Source organism: Gouania willdenowi, chromosome 4 (genome assembly GCF_900634775.1).
Source record: "Gouania willdenowi chromosome 4, fGouWil2.1, whole genome shotgun sequence".
Taxonomy (NCBI): Eukaryota; Metazoa; Chordata; class Actinopteri; order Blenniiformes; family Gobiesocidae; genus Gouania; species Gouania willdenowi.
Genome location: NC_041047.1, coordinates 13,053,200 through 13,068,757, shown reverse-complemented (window position 1 = coordinate 13,068,757; position 15,558 = coordinate 13,053,200). Strand labels below are relative to the sequence as shown.

General features: G+C 37.5%; 1 protein-coding gene across 3 annotated transcripts in view; it reads right to left on the bottom strand.

Moving 5' to 3' along the window:
* The window catches only part of mast3b (microtubule associated serine/threonine kinase 3b), a 45,616-nt gene that overhangs the window by 22,521 nt on the left and 7,537 nt on the right, over positions 1–15,558 (bottom strand). The window contains exons 1-5 of one of the 3 annotated variants that reach the window (XM_028443390.1): positions 11,205–11,631; positions 4,013–4,101; positions 2,808–2,880; positions 1,021–1,041; positions 94–172 (exon numbers count right to left, since the gene is read on the bottom strand). In XM_028443390.1, coding sequence (XP_028299191.1) covers positions 94–172; positions 1,021–1,041; positions 2,808–2,880; positions 4,013–4,101; positions 11,205–11,290 — 348 coding nt within the window. In that variant the 5' untranslated portion in view covers positions 11,291–11,631. Of the gene's footprint in view, positions 1–93; positions 173–1,020; positions 1,042–2,807; positions 2,881–4,012; positions 4,102–11,204; positions 11,632–15,558 lie in introns of those variants that run through there. The other 2 variants (XM_028443388.1, XM_028443389.1) reach the window with 2 other exon arrangements.

Here is a 15,558-nt window from a genome sequence, read left to right as displayed (position 1 = left end):
CTATTTGAGTTCAGTGAGGTGTTAGAGTTGGGCACGACCGTCTATCGACCAGAGAGGGAGTGGCAGCAGTGTATTTTTTTCAGGGCCACTTACTGACACAGTAGAGCTTGGGGGATTGGTTCCATAGCCAGATGATGGGAGGGACGCCAGGGACCACCGCCGGCCCTCCGCTCTGAGAGAAATGAACACACGTGTTACATAAGCCGCAGCATGTAAAGCATTAGTTAGCATCGTATGTAAAAGGGCTTAGAGATGGTAGAAGAATGCTGTGACTACAGGAGCATGAAATTAGTGTTTAACTGATCAATTCATTAAAAAAATATCCAAACAAAGCTGCTTCTTTTTAATACAAATCTTTCAAACCCATCTAGGTAATTGCTCAGAATTCTTTGAAAGAAAGGCTTTGTATTATTGATTTATCTCAAACAATATATACTATACTGTATACCAATCATTGCTCACTTAAAAAAAAAAAGGGCCCCAGCAATGTTTGAGAAGGGGCAACGCTAGTCCTGGCCCTACTTCCAAGCTATTTCACAAAATAAGAACAAAATGAATCCGACATTTGAGCAAAATGCATATATATATATATATATATATATATATATATATACCCAACAATATGCACACAAATATAGACAAAAACATGCATTCATAGGCCTATCTACTGAAATTACATCTACATGTCCACCTACCCATAAGATTCTAGTCTTTGTATCGATCTAACAAGATTTGCTTATAAAAAAAAATGTTTATGTTGTTACAACTTTTAAGTTTAATATTAACACCGTTCCAAAGGGATACCCCACAAACAGATGCTTTTCAAAGTTGTCCAGAATGTTCAATTCCCCCCACAAATCATACTCCCCTTGTCTACTTAAAAAAAAATCCTAATAAATATTTGGCAGTGTTCTGTATTTAGCTTTATACATAATTTGAGACGTTTTAAACTTAATCAAATCCATTAACTTAATTTCTTTAGCAAAAGCACATCATTCAAGAATGGAACAGAGGAGATACCTGTCAGCACGTGCCAAGTGACTGAAACGATCACAGCAGCAGAGAAAGAGAGGAAGAAGGGCAGAGTTTTAGTGAGTTTTCAGTCACACATGTGTAACCCTGTGACCTCTGATATTCAGCTGAGGGATGAGTCCCGACAGCCCAGCCCTGCATGCCAGCTTTTGTTCCTTCCAAAAGTGAAGATTAGAGGGTACAAATTCTATCGGAGGATTTGTACGACAATCTCACTTCTGCCACGGCCTGGGTCTGAATTATGAGTCCTTTCTGTTGTTAATGTATTATCTCTAAACCGTACAATGAATCACTTCTCAAAAAACACCTGTTTCACTCCGCTTTTAACATTTAACCATCCACTCATTCATTCATGTCCGTTTGTTGCTTATTTTTTATTTTTACTGATGTTCTTTAGTTTTTCTGATTTAGTATTGATGTTATTTTAATCCGACCTGTAAAATGTCTTTAAGTTTCTGGAAAAGTGCTGTAAAATTATTATTATTATTACCAAAAAAAAATTACCAGTAGCAAATAATAAAAACAGAGAATGAAAATAAGATGAAACATGTGCATCAAGTTTAGTGTCTACTGAACTATCCATTTTCCCAATTATCCATCCATTCATTCATTTTCTGACCCGCTTGTTCCTGTTTTCAGGGTTACAGGGTTTTTCCAATTAATTACCTAAATAATAGCACTCAAAGGCAAAAAATATTCATAGCTACAGTCCTAAAACCATGGAGATTATACAAACTGTATGATTAATAAACATACAGTTTCTACATTGATTTTTCCTACACATACACACCCATACAAGATTGGAGAAAATATATTGTGCTATTAGCGACATGCTATTCAAGCAGAGTATTTTCCCGAGCCAGCCTTTCCCACCATACACTATCTGTGTGCCAGTGCCATGTATTATTCAGCTCACCTGTCAGTGACTATTAAACACCTGAACTGTTCATGAGTCTTTAATGACTCTTCATCAGGGCCTAAAAGGTATGGCCACACATGCATGTTGCCATGGTAACACAGATGAAAAGTGTGCTTGGGGGCTACCCTCTGTCTGTGTGCACTCATCCTTCTGAGGGATGAGAAAGGTGTGAGGACTGCAGGCTGAGTCAGCCTCAGATCTGACTGTTACCGCACACACAAGAAAACCACAGAGGAATAACTATTTTAAACAGATTTCATTGTAAACAACATTTGAGATGAGCAATGTTTATTTTTATTTCTTCTTAAACCAAAGCTGATCTAATACATCTCAAAAAAAAACTTCTAATGTTGGTGTAAGCAGCACCAGTTTGTGCATTAAAAAACAAAGAAACAAAAAAGCATATTTGTATGTTAAAATCTCTGCTCTTGCTAAAATATGTTTTTTGTTGTTTTAATACAAAATAATTGAATTCGAAACCATGGATTGTAGGATTGGCTTTGAAATAACTTTTTAACTTTTTGTCCATCAAGTTTTTGCGTTCATCTGTCCATATAGAGATTGTTTAAAGGAACATTTTTGAGAAAACCTCTGCCTTACAGAGCACCACTAAATTCCAAACTTTGGCAAAGGTTTAGAAATTAAAGACACACTGAACAGTTAAGATCATTTGAAGCAACAAAATTATTTATTTTGTGATTTTTTTAAAAACTTGATATTTCTTGAAAAATAGATAATTTACTTATGCACAGAATAAATATCCTCTTTAAGAACCCAGGCTTGTGAAGAAAAACATTTTTCTTAGAAAATTGTGCAGTAATATGAATCTCTCAGCGGAGCGCAAGCAGCGGCTTACCTTCGTGCAAATGGAAAATTGAGACAGGCGCTGGTCGACACATTGCGCGGACTGTCCAAAGGACTGCTTGCAGCTGAAAGACAAAACCTAAAATTAACTTTAAGATAGAGTTCACAACTGAAATAACAATCCTGTGAAACAAGGAAATAGGGAACACCACATGATTCCACTTAGAGGGAGAGATTTTCCAAACTGGGTTGACGACATGTCTGTAAAAACCACCCAGCATAAGCCAGCAAACCAGACTGGACCACATTTATCATGTTAGTATAGTTCTTAAACATTTCAAAGCAAACAAAGCAGACCATAATAAGGCTCAGTCTGCTGGCTATGGTGTGGAAATCACTGGAGACTTGGGTTTGTTTACATGTATGTGGATGAGTTTCTAATTAAAGCTGATGGCTTTCAAGCATTCAATCATCTCGGGGATAACTGTAGAAAGATGTGCTGCACGGAGAGGCTCTTCAGTTGCAGTGTTTCCATGTTTCCATTCAACTGGGTCCAAGATTCGATTCGAATCCTGATTTATTAATTTTTTTCTAAACTCAAATTAAAGATGGGGATGTCATGATGCACTTAACTGTTTTCAATTTAATTACATAGAGATCATACAGTATTTTAAAAAATCAGATTAGTTAAAATACAGATTCTAATTATTTTATTTAAATTGTGCGGATTTTTTTATTAAATTGATGTATCTGCACATTTCTTAATTTATCACCATGCAAAAAACATATAAAGTAAAAATGTAAGAAAAGTTTGCTTATGTTCCTGGGTTGGAATTTACATTTTTTTTCAAGGTGTGTGTGTGTGTGTGTGTGTGTTGGCGTATGTGCGTCACATGTCACTCTGTGCCAACGGTTCGGGCTTAATTTCGATCGTTATACCGCAGGTTTGGACGTTGCGCAGTAAGCGCAAGAAAGACGCACCAATAGATGCTGACTCCCCTCTACATTCGCACGCACTGCTGTGAATAGATTCTGGTTGTAACGGGTTCGGGCTTAAAGAAACATCGGCTTCATTCGAGTCAGACGGGTTCGGGCCGTGTTCTGTTGGGCTTGGGCCGGGTCTTCTTTTTTTAGCCTGATTAAAGCTCTTATCCCGCGGCTCCCCTTGGTTCAGCTTGGGCAGGTCATCTGTCCCAAGCTAACACAGAGACTCAGACAATCATAAACTGTACTTGATGGAATTTGATCAGAGCTTACCTGTGTGAAGTGACAAGGGCGAAAGTGGGCGAGACAGTGTTGGCGAGGGTGTCCCCACACCAAGGCTCTTCCTGTTGCTGCTGCGACAACTGAGGAAACATATGTACAGACAGAAGAGGTCAATAGTCTACAGACTTCATTAAATGACGCTCTAGTAAAGGGAGAGTATCATGCTTTTATCAAAGAGAACGCTGAATCCAGTGCAGTTTTATGACAAAGACAAAGGTAAAAGGCAAAAGAAAAAACAGGTTCACACTTCACCACAGATTTACAAATTAGGCCTCAGGCCAGATATGAACAACTGGTGGCCAGGGTGCCACATGTGGTTCTCGGTCTAATTTTGAGCAACCCCTAAAGGAAAGAAAGACTGAATGATTACAAAAAACACACAAAGTTGCAGAAAAATGCACAAAATGACAACAAAAATACACAGAGTGACAAAAACACCCTTTATTCTTTCCTGTATTAACGTTCAGATTGGCCATTGTTCTCAATGCTGGCATAAATGTTGATATTACAGCCCTCGGATCAGACAGTGCCAATTTTGTAAGCATTCGAAACTTTTAAACTGGCAGATAACCAATGTCCTGTGGGGTTCCTCAGGGCTCTGTTCTTGGACCCCTTCTGTTTAGCCTTTATATGCTTCCTTTAGGACAAATTCTACAGAACAATAAGGTTGATTATCAATTATTTTAAATGTTATTACTGCTGATTTTAATGTTCTTATTGATTCAACTTTTAAATGTTTTCTGTTTCACCTGTAAAGCACATTGAAGTGCCTTGTGTATGAAATGTGCTATACAAATACATTTGCCTTGCCTTTGGTGCTTTCCACAGTAAGAGAATTTGATTATCCCAAAGTAAGCATCTTTCGGCTGTTTGTTGTAGTCGTTCAAGTTTAAATCCATGAGACTGTCTACACAGCTTCAACATCTCATTAAGCCGCAAACATGTCCTGTTCCTAATAACCAAATTTTTAGTTTTACAACACCTACAGAATCTTAAATGTCTGCACACAGTCACTACAAGTCACCGCATATGGAGGAGGTACAGTATATTCCTTTAACGTAAACGTGCTCACAGAACAGCAACTACTACCAAAAGGAAGCTGAGTGCAACTGGAGCAAAGTCCAGATTCAAATCCATGACATTCCAGACAGCTTTTTGCATTGCATTTACATTTATTTCCTTTATATTACCAACCAGCCTCTCTGACCAACTTGATTTGTATTTTTACTGATTTACATGGATAACATCATTGCATTGCAATGTGGGATATTTATATAATACATTTTATTTACAAAACTGAAATGGAAATATTTTTGTTACTGTCAATCATACAACCTCCTGGTGAGATTGTATCTATGTTCAGCAGGTTTAAAAGCTGAATGTAAACACAATCAAATAAGGCTGTGCAATATGGACCAAAATTCATATCAATATTTTTTTTCTCAAAATGGCAATATACAATATAAATCGTGATCGTTTTAATTCAAATAAAGTCTTACCAGAAAGACAATTCTGGGTTAAATTTGCTGACGCAAAATGCCACACTTACAAATTAAATACACAAAAGAACAACAAAATTACAAAAAAGGACACAAAAAGAGAAAAATTGTACAATGGGACAACAAAAATACATAAATGAAAAAAAATAAACAATAGAAGAAAAAACACACAATAGGACAACAAAAATCCAAGAACAACATACAAACCAAAAAACACACATTGGGACTGAGACATTTATTAACAACCAGCATATACTGTATATATATATATATATATATATATATCGATATAGGCGATATTGCACATTTTCTATATTGCCAAAATAGAAAACTTGATATATTGCCCAGCCCTACAATCAAATGAGCTCTGCAATATTTTCTGTTTGTCTTTGTTCAGAGTTTGGCAATTAGATAAAGTAGTGTAAACAAATAACTTGGTGCAATGTTGACTAACTTGATAAGCCAATAATTACACATTTGACTCACAAAGTTAATCCTTTCAAGTGTGTGTGTGTGTGTGTGTGTGTGTGTGTATTTGCCAGGCAGCAGCTTGCAGACACAAAAGCCTCATGACAGTGCAACACTGGGCAGATTAAGACAACACTTGACCTCTAAAGTAGCAGACTGTGATCCTCTAAAACTGTGCCTCTTGTTGAACACTAAATGGGACTGAAACACATCTGCTTCAGTTGCACTCAAAGATTACTACAGGTAAACAAATGTAACTGGTTTCAGTTTGATTTCAGTTGAAGATAAACGTGTGGTTTTCACAAACTGTTGACAACAACACATTCAAAAATATCTATGGCCGATATTATTACAAATGCTAGGTCGACTCAGTTTTCAGGGACTATTTTTTACTCCTAACGTGAGGAGCTCCGGTTACACGCTGCAGCTTTAGCTGTTTTGAAAACACCAGATAAACATGGGCATGGGCACGTGCGGTGTTTAACTCGTCGGGCCTGGCTATTCCTGATCATTTATATTGTTTTATGAATCCCAGTTATCCAAGTAGTTCCATCTTGCTAATCTGATTTCTCTAGATCAGTGGTGTCAAACTAATTTTACTTTAGTAGCCAAATATGGACCCATTTGATCTCAAGTAAACCACAGAATACAGGCAGAGAAAACAAGCTATTTCAACATTAATGTCCCTGAGTTCAAGTGCATAAATGTTACATAAACTATGTCAGTTCCAGCAGAACCTTCACTTTAAATTTCCTTGATTGTGTGACCAATTTTCATTCAATTTAGAAAAATGTTGTGGAATAAATTGAGGAAAATTGCAGGATTTCAGAATGATTTAGCGTTTAAAAATGAGTCCCGGCAAATATTGTAGAGTTTCATTGAATTTGTGTATTTGGAGAGGCTGAGTTATCTACAACTGAATTAGTAGGTAACTTACACAATGGCTCACTTTTCCTTTTTTTTTTGAGAGCCAATTTGGATGCTGGAGAATCGAATTGATACATTTTAGATTGAGATGTAATCCTTCAGTCCAAAAATATTAGCCACCAATATTTGCATTAGCATGAAGTACAGGAAAAGGCTCTGAGAGTCTTATAGACAGGAAAACATCAGTAAGGTTGACCAAAGCAAAATTAAACTTTAAAAACAACTTTCACACATATTATAGGGCTCTGTAAAATCCACGTTGACGGAATTGCGGACGGGACCAATGAAAACAGTTAAAAACCGAAATGGACAGAATCAACATGAAACGCAGTCACTGTGAGACAAGGAACGTTTTTTATGAGGAAATGTTCCGGGGAGCGCTTATTAGGTGCACCGCTCTTCACCCTCCTGTCCTGGCTGCATTAAACACTGCCTAAAACACCCCAAACACTGAAAATTGCTCAAAAAATAATTAAAAAGGAGCAGTCAGAATAATCCATGTCATTACAACTTAAATCTACCTTTTAATTGTATTTATTTAGTTGTTTCCTCACAGGAGTTAAAAACTAATATTTGCTTGCTAGTCTAGGACAGGTGAGGCTTTATAATATACTTATGAAAGTGATGTCTACAGTATGTCTCTGCTAGCTGAGACTTAACCCGACCGCCTTAGATCATTTCCTCCCTCAGAGGAGATTTGCCTAAAAATGTTGACGTAACTAAAACGCTAATCTTTAGCCGAGTGCAAGGCAAACTATGATAAAGACGGAGCAGCAATGAGAGCCAAACCACTGAGAGGAAAAGTCTGCTGGCAACAGGCACCCGTGTGTGTGCGTGCGTGTGTGTGTGTGTAGCAATCAGCAACAGCAGGCTAAGCATGTACCACAGATGTCTAAGACAGTGTTTTTCTTTAGTGTGGGTGTGTTGTGTGCACTACAGAAAAAACAAAAACACTGATGTCTTTCACAAAGCTAAACAGCCAACAATTGCATCATTTCTAAAAATTGAACAGCTGCTTTAGGCTGGAACACTTCTGAGAATAGGCCTAATGAAAATAAATGGAGCAAAAGATTGGTTGATTCACTGCTGCAGGATTTTTTAATATTACAAAGTGCGAAATGGGCATGTATCTGATTTTATTTAAAAATAGATTATAGCAAAACATGCAGAAAAAAAAATTGCATTTTATTTATTTTTTGCATGATCCAAAAAATTTTTTTTTTTTAGAAAAATCTGCTTGTAGCAGTCTTTCTCTAATCTGTCACAATGTTACAGTGCTATGTGCTGGAATTGAAATACTGTATTAAAAAAGTCATCAAGTCTTCCTAAGTGAAAAAAAGACAAATGATTGGTAAACATCTAAAGAAGAGTTGTTGCAGTTTGAACCAAGCAGTGGGGATAGGTTATTTTTTGGCACTGCTCTGCCTCATATATTCAAACAGGTTATGGTGGTTTGGCATCAGGTTTGAACAGTAACTGGTTGCCCTTCTTTAGAGATGTGCCAGGCACAGCCATCTAGGACATGTTCCCGAGGTCAGACAAGGACTTGTTAAAAAAGATTATGGCTATATTTGAAATCACATATTAACTGACGTTATAATATGTATGTAGTGCGTTCACATTAGATAGTATGGAAAGATAGAGTACGCAAGAAATACCATGATTGATGGTGGGAACACTAGTCAGTCAACTGCCCCATGATGCAGTAAATCAATCCTTTATCTGCACAAGAACATGGATTATCCTTATATTTGATAAATGGATTATGTAAATAGAGCCACTATATCTGGCACTATTTTTCACCCATCTCCATTTGTTCTAAGAACCCCAAAAACATATTATTTGAGGTTTATTTTCCCAAACTTGCCTGTTTTCCAGAGTTTTAGCCTCTGAAAAGTCACTTTCTGAGCAAATCTACACAAAGGCTGATTTGCGGCCTAGTTAGCCATATTCATGAGTGGGCGTGTCTATAGACGGGACACCAACTTCTTCCTCCCCACGCGGTGACGTAGGGCCGGAGGACGTGTCAGTTTACATGTTAATCACGGCAGAGCTTCCTGGAGGCGCGGCTTCTCCAGCTCAGTGCCGGGTCAAATTCGTCATCAACTTGGAGCAAGGTGTTTGGGCTCACCCTGCAGTAAGAAAGGAGCAGATCTCCATCTTTCTCCTCGTCCTCCTCTGCACCTGCTCATTCATTTTCCGTTTTTTTCTTTTTTTTGTCGACTAATCGCTACGTGAGCCATAGTCTTGGCCGACCAACCATTTCCTTGGTAAATAGGACTCTTGTTTTGTTTTGAAGTTTACCAGAAGTTTAGTCAGTAGCAATATGGTGGGTCTCCGAACATCTCCAAAATGTCTGCATGAAATGTGTATTTGCGAGTTTTATGGATCAAATGACCACATGTTGATATTCTACTTGGTCACTTTCTTGCTTAAAATGTTTTCAGAACTTTCAAAAGTGGCAAATCAACAAAGATATTTAGCCTCACGCATCTTGTTAAACTTGGAAGTATTCTTGACTGGAAACGGTCATCATCCTAACCATAATAATAGTATATAGCAGGCAGTATATACTCATTGAGTTTATAGAATATGCCATTTCGAGCACAGCCTCTATCCACCAGGAAGACTGTGAAGAACTGCAAAACGTTGGACAACAAAGCAGTGCATGTGGCTCAAGCTAGCATTTGGATTAATAAATGGATTGATTAGGGACAGTGAACCAGCAAACCTAATGTAAGAGTTTGCAGTGGTAAATCATGGTAGCAGTGAAGTCAATAAAAAGTAACTATGCAGCCCGATTAAAAGTGTATTTACGTTCGAGTTCTTGCTAGTAGATATGAGAAAGGAAGCAGCAGTTAGCCACAACAAGCTTCAATTCCAAGTGCGACGTCTCCAAATAATATATTTACCAACACCATCAAATGGACGATTAGCTGTTACCCTGGTAACACAGTTCAACAAACATCCTACTCTGTCCTCCCACTTGCATCTTAGAAGCTAAAAGTATCTTTGCATCAAGAAGTTACTGGATTCCTGTTGGTTCCAAGTTGGGTTTTTTTTTAAAAAACAAATACCTATAAACTTTAGCTTAGGAATAACCATCACAATTAGGGGTGTCAAAAAAAACAAAAATAAAAAAACAACAACAAAAACAAACGTTGAGTATCAGATCGTAACAGCCTGTATCTAAAATCTCTGATATGACATTTTGTTTTTATTGGATTTAATGAGGTTATTTTTATTTTTGGTATTCAAGTTTGTTGTTAATTTCCTTCAATTGGAGAATATTCTTATGAGTAAGGTTACAATTTGTGTGTAACCCATTGATTAATAATAAATGGGTCAATTTTTCCCAGTACCTACTGTTGAATATTGTTTTCTGTTTGAATAATATCACTTAAAAAAGCCTTTTCTATACAATCCACACTAGAATTTAAGTATCGGCATCGACCAACATGTAATATCAGCTGCAATATCGGTATTGTATCAGAAGTGAAAAAGTTGTATCTGGACATTCCAAATCTTAATCTTCTATTTCTAATCACTCAGTCCGAATTTGCAGCTTTTATCCATTTACATGCAGTGCCGTTTCATTCCATTCTTAAATCTTCATGATAATAAGTTATCTTTAGCTATTTCAGGTCTAAAATATAATCTAAAAGTGAAAAACAATGAGGCAGACTTGAAGATATATTCTGTAATCCACTGATCCTGGTCAAAGACTGCTATCAGACAGCCAACAGATGCAGCTTCTATCTCCACTTATCTCACAGTAAACAAGGCACTGCTGTTACAGGCCAAGCCTCCAGTCAGTTAGCATCAGCATTAGTATATACAGTAAGGAGCCAAGAAGAAGCATGTTTGGCAGAATTATTATTATTATTATTATTATTAGGTTTGGGTGTTAAAAGCTTGGCCTGGTTTGTAAAGCTATACATGAAGACCAACTTTGCATGTGTAACAAAGGAAACTGGAGACACTGGAAATCTGTACCAGTAGCTTCATCTGCAGCAAAAACACAAATTCCTGCGTTTAACAATAACAACAACAGTAACACCACTGCTAATGTGAATATAAGTCAATACAACGTGGGAGAGTTGGAACAAAGAGCATCACAGACCGTGTTGGCATGTAGTTTTAATCCGAAATAGAGCCGGTTAGCTAGTTTGAACCCGTTTCTTCATTTTAGCTAGTTTGAACCCGTTTCTTCATTTTCGCTAGTTTAAACCCGTTTCTTCATCTTAGCTAGTTTGAACCCGTTTCTTCATCTTAAGCGAGGCTGTTACCTTTTGGACCGCTTCAGCAGAGCTCCAGGAACAAAACGGGACTTGTTCTGGCTCGGCAGGGCAGACCACTGGCTCGGGTCCGACATGCTGGACTGATTTCGGGCATAAGTTTGTGGTGGTTTTTAAAAAACTGGAACCCGGGTCGAAGGGAAGCCCGCTTCTTCTTCTTCTTGTCCTTCCCAAAGCATCGTCTGCAGTCCTCGGCGGGTCCTTTTGTCTCTCCACCGGTCCGTGTTACTTCTCACACCCTCCGCTCCCATGTCCAGTCCGGTTCCTGTTTCGGTAATATCGGCCCCATGGTGAGGTACTGATGCTATTCAGTGTTAATGCTGACCCGCCGGTACAAACAGCAGCTCACCTGGTCCCGGACAAACAGTGGCTGCTGGCTGCGTGTATTAGCCCGTGTGGGCAATCGCGTTGCCAGATACAACAGATGATTCCCCGCCCCATGACTGAGGAGGGAAAAAAGCGCCAAAACGATCATTCTTCTTCTTCTCCTCCTCCTCCTTCTCCTTCTTCAAAAATTAAGGCGTATTGCTACCAAAAAAAAACATTGGAAATTAAATATGAAATAACAACAAGTAAAATATATTTGACATGTAAAAGTTTAATTATAATGAAAAAAAGGTACATTTTTAGTTTTTTGACTTTTCTATTCTATTTGACTTTTTTATTATTTTGTCTTAAACTTTTGGTAAAACGTTTTGACCCTGTCTTCTGGCATTCTTTACATACATAACAACATACTATTTACTTATTTACATGTTTTGCCTGTAGGCTACATTGGCTAGATTGTTTAGTAAAAAAATCGTAAATGGAAGCGTTTCCAAAAATACTTGATTCATTATTTGCTTGTTATCTTTATTGCATTTTGTTTCATTCAATTTTGTCATGTCAAGTCGTTAAATAGCCCCTTTTGGCCAATGAAAAAGGTTTTACATCTAATCGGAAATATGCCACACCTGGCAACATTGTTGGGCCGCTAAATCTTTGTGTAGCGTTCAGGAAAGCTCGTTACATTCGCATTTTACACTGAAAAACCTGTAGAGGCAATGTTGTGAGCTTGTCTTGAACATTTTGCATATATGTCGTGTGTTTTGTGATGACAAAAAGACAGAAAATGTAAACAACATTCAAAATAAAACAGTTCATCTGATTGTATTTCACAATATTTTTGAAAATTCATGTTCCATTTTGCATTTATGACTTTTAAAATATTGTGTTAGTGCAGTGATATACACTACAGGTGTCCAATAAGTCAGCTGAAATATATGCTTCTGCAAACAAAGGGTATACAGAAGAGAAGCATCCAGTTTATGAAAATTTCTTTTATATAAATGCAACCATACAATACATATTTTTTCATTAATTATATTTTGTTTCACCAGACTTTATATGAACGTATCAGAGGATTAAAACACATTAAATACAAATCCAGACCAGAAACCTTGTCTTTCCATTACCATTAGGTTGTGAATGGGTGAATGTGGCTAATATTGTAAAAAGCTTTAAATAGCTCCATACATTTGATCACATCAAATACCATCGAAACAAAAACTGTCATTAAAATTCTGTCTTTTTATAAACTTGTCTTGTGCTAGATTAGCTATTCCGAGTCTGAGTTTGGTTCTGCTTGTTTTTTTGTTTGTTTTTAAAGTAAAATGATCGTCGTTTGAATTTCCTACTACACCTGAAAGCAACATATCATGTCTTTAGGGACTGTACCATAAAGAAGGGAGGTTTTAAAACATGGTAGATTCCTCTGCTTTGGAGGCTTGTGCTGTAACCTGTCTGTCTTTAGTGCATGGAATACAAGTTGTTTGTTATTCTAAAAATGAAGAACACACACATTTATTAATGAAAATGTAAGAAAGAAAGAAAATAAATATTTGCCTGTTTAAAAAACAGGAATACAATCCTCCAATCTGAATCTAATATATTTTGGAATCAAATGTGATGGAGCAGGAGAACCTTCTGAAGCAGCACTACAACCCTTAAAGGGACAGTATTATAAAAAAACAAAAAAATTATAATGGTTTTGCTACAGTGATATGCATCCCTTTAGCCTCATTCAGAAGGTCAAAGTTGAAAAAGATCTGTTTCCTCCCTCCCTTGTTATTCCACATTTTGTAAAAAGTCAGTTCCAAACGGGCAAGTTGGATTTTTCTCACTACTTGACATCACTTAGCGGAAACACCTACTCCTGACGATCCTGGCTCTTCCTACCCAGTAAGAATGTGAGCTCCTCCCTCTCAAACTACCTCACAGCTAAAACAAACACTGCGGTTTAATATAGAACATAAATTATACTACATTGTCATATAGCTCCATACACAAAATGTGTTCTCTGCATTTAACCCCTCCCTGAGGAGCAGTGGGCAGCAACGGTGTAGCGCCCAGGGAGCAGTTCCATTTTTAGCATCCGTTATATCGCCTCGTATCACCTTTGACTTGATCTGACGTGTTTGTGACCCAATGCGATGCAGCGATTGGACAAAACAAATGATTATCACCTTAAATGCACTATTCATGTATTTAATAGAGATGAGGAGGAGAAGAAAGTGATTAAGCACGTAAGCAGCTTAACATCCAGTGAGTGTTTGAAGCAGCTGAATGATCCCGCTGCTGCTGCTGAGATGAACACACACCCTGAAGCAGCGCTGAGACAGACTCACAATCACAATAGCCGCTTAAAAAGCCTTGTGTTTTACTGTAATGTGCAGTTTTTTGGCTGAAAACAATAACAACAGTGAGTGGATAGCAAAATAAAATCACTTTGGAGATCACTGATCACCCTCGCAAGAGCGAGGCATGAAGTTTACGTCTACAGACACGCCCACTCCTGAATATGCATAAGTAGGCCCAAAACAGCCATTTTTAGAACTGCTCAGAAAGTGACTTTTCAGAGGGCTAAAACTGTGGAAAACAGCCGAGTTTGGGAAAATAAACCTCAAATACTATGTTGTTAGAACAAATGGAGATGGGTGAAAAATTGCATAATGTTGGACCCTTAAGGACAGCAGGTTAGAATAGCCATGGTTTGAAGTGTTACTACAATATTTCGTTGGTGGCACACGGCAAACTAAATTCTATGGCTGTGTTCAAAATTGCATCATCACGTACTACAAAATTGCACAATCACGTACTACTCATAATAAGTTTGTAGTGCGTTTGCATGAGATAGTATGCAAAGAAATAAGTACATGAGAAATACCCGGATGTATACTATAGTGGGACATTTATGAAGCATGCACGGTGGGCACACTAGTCATACTCAACCGCTTCATGATGCATTCGAGCGGAACATAAAAAATTGTCCAGGGACCGACTTCAAGCTAAAAATTCAACATCTCCTTTAAAAAAAAAAAAAAAGTATCTCGTCTTGTTTTACATTAGTCTTTTTTAACCATTTTTTAAACAGGGCTCTTGTTTTGAAGTTAACAGGAAGTTCTGTTAGTAGCACAAAGGCGGGTCTCCAAAAATCTCCAAAATGTCAGCATGAAATGTGTATACGTGAGTTTTATGGATCAAATGACCACATGTTGATATTCTACTTGGTCACTTTCTCACTTAAAATGTTTTCATAACTTTCAAAGGTGGAGAATCAACAGAGATATTTAGCCTCAGTGTGCTTCAGGGTTTTGTCATTGTAGGTTCCAAATGCATCTTGGGAAACTTGGAAGTATAATTCAGTAGGCAGGGTCACCATCAGTCATCACACTAATCATACTGTTAATATATAGTAGACAGTATGTACTCATTGAGTTTGTAGTGTATAGTACATGTGCCATTTTTTAGACAACTCACCAGAAGTGCAGGCCAAACTTCCTACAAGTGATATGTCATAAATGAACATTCATCTGGTCGAGTATTCCTTCCTTATTTTCTAGTCAGATTGTAGCATGTACGGCACTGACCCAACTTTGGAGTTTACTCAACAAACTCTGGCCTCTCAGTTATACAGAGTTATACAGTCAAGAGTCACAGAAGCTTAGTATATAGATGTAACCCAGTCTTTACTCCCCCTGACCCTTGACCACTCATGACTCTGTCAGGTCCATCTTAATCCTGACAGATACATTACAGCATATTTTAAGCTGCTGCCTGAGATGCCCTGTCCCAATCACTTAACCCAGTGATATTTCCATCACTGAACAAGATCAATGAGTATAAAAAGAAAAAAGTTTATTCTCACATAAGGGTGTCCCAATGCGATATTGGTTTTGAATTATATTGGCCTGTAACTAAAATCTAAAATACAACAAATATTGCTTTCATTGGAATTGTTAAGGATGCTTTTCAAGGTCTTCGCTGTATTATCAGTGCCACTCATTTTCACTGTTGCGGTTTATTA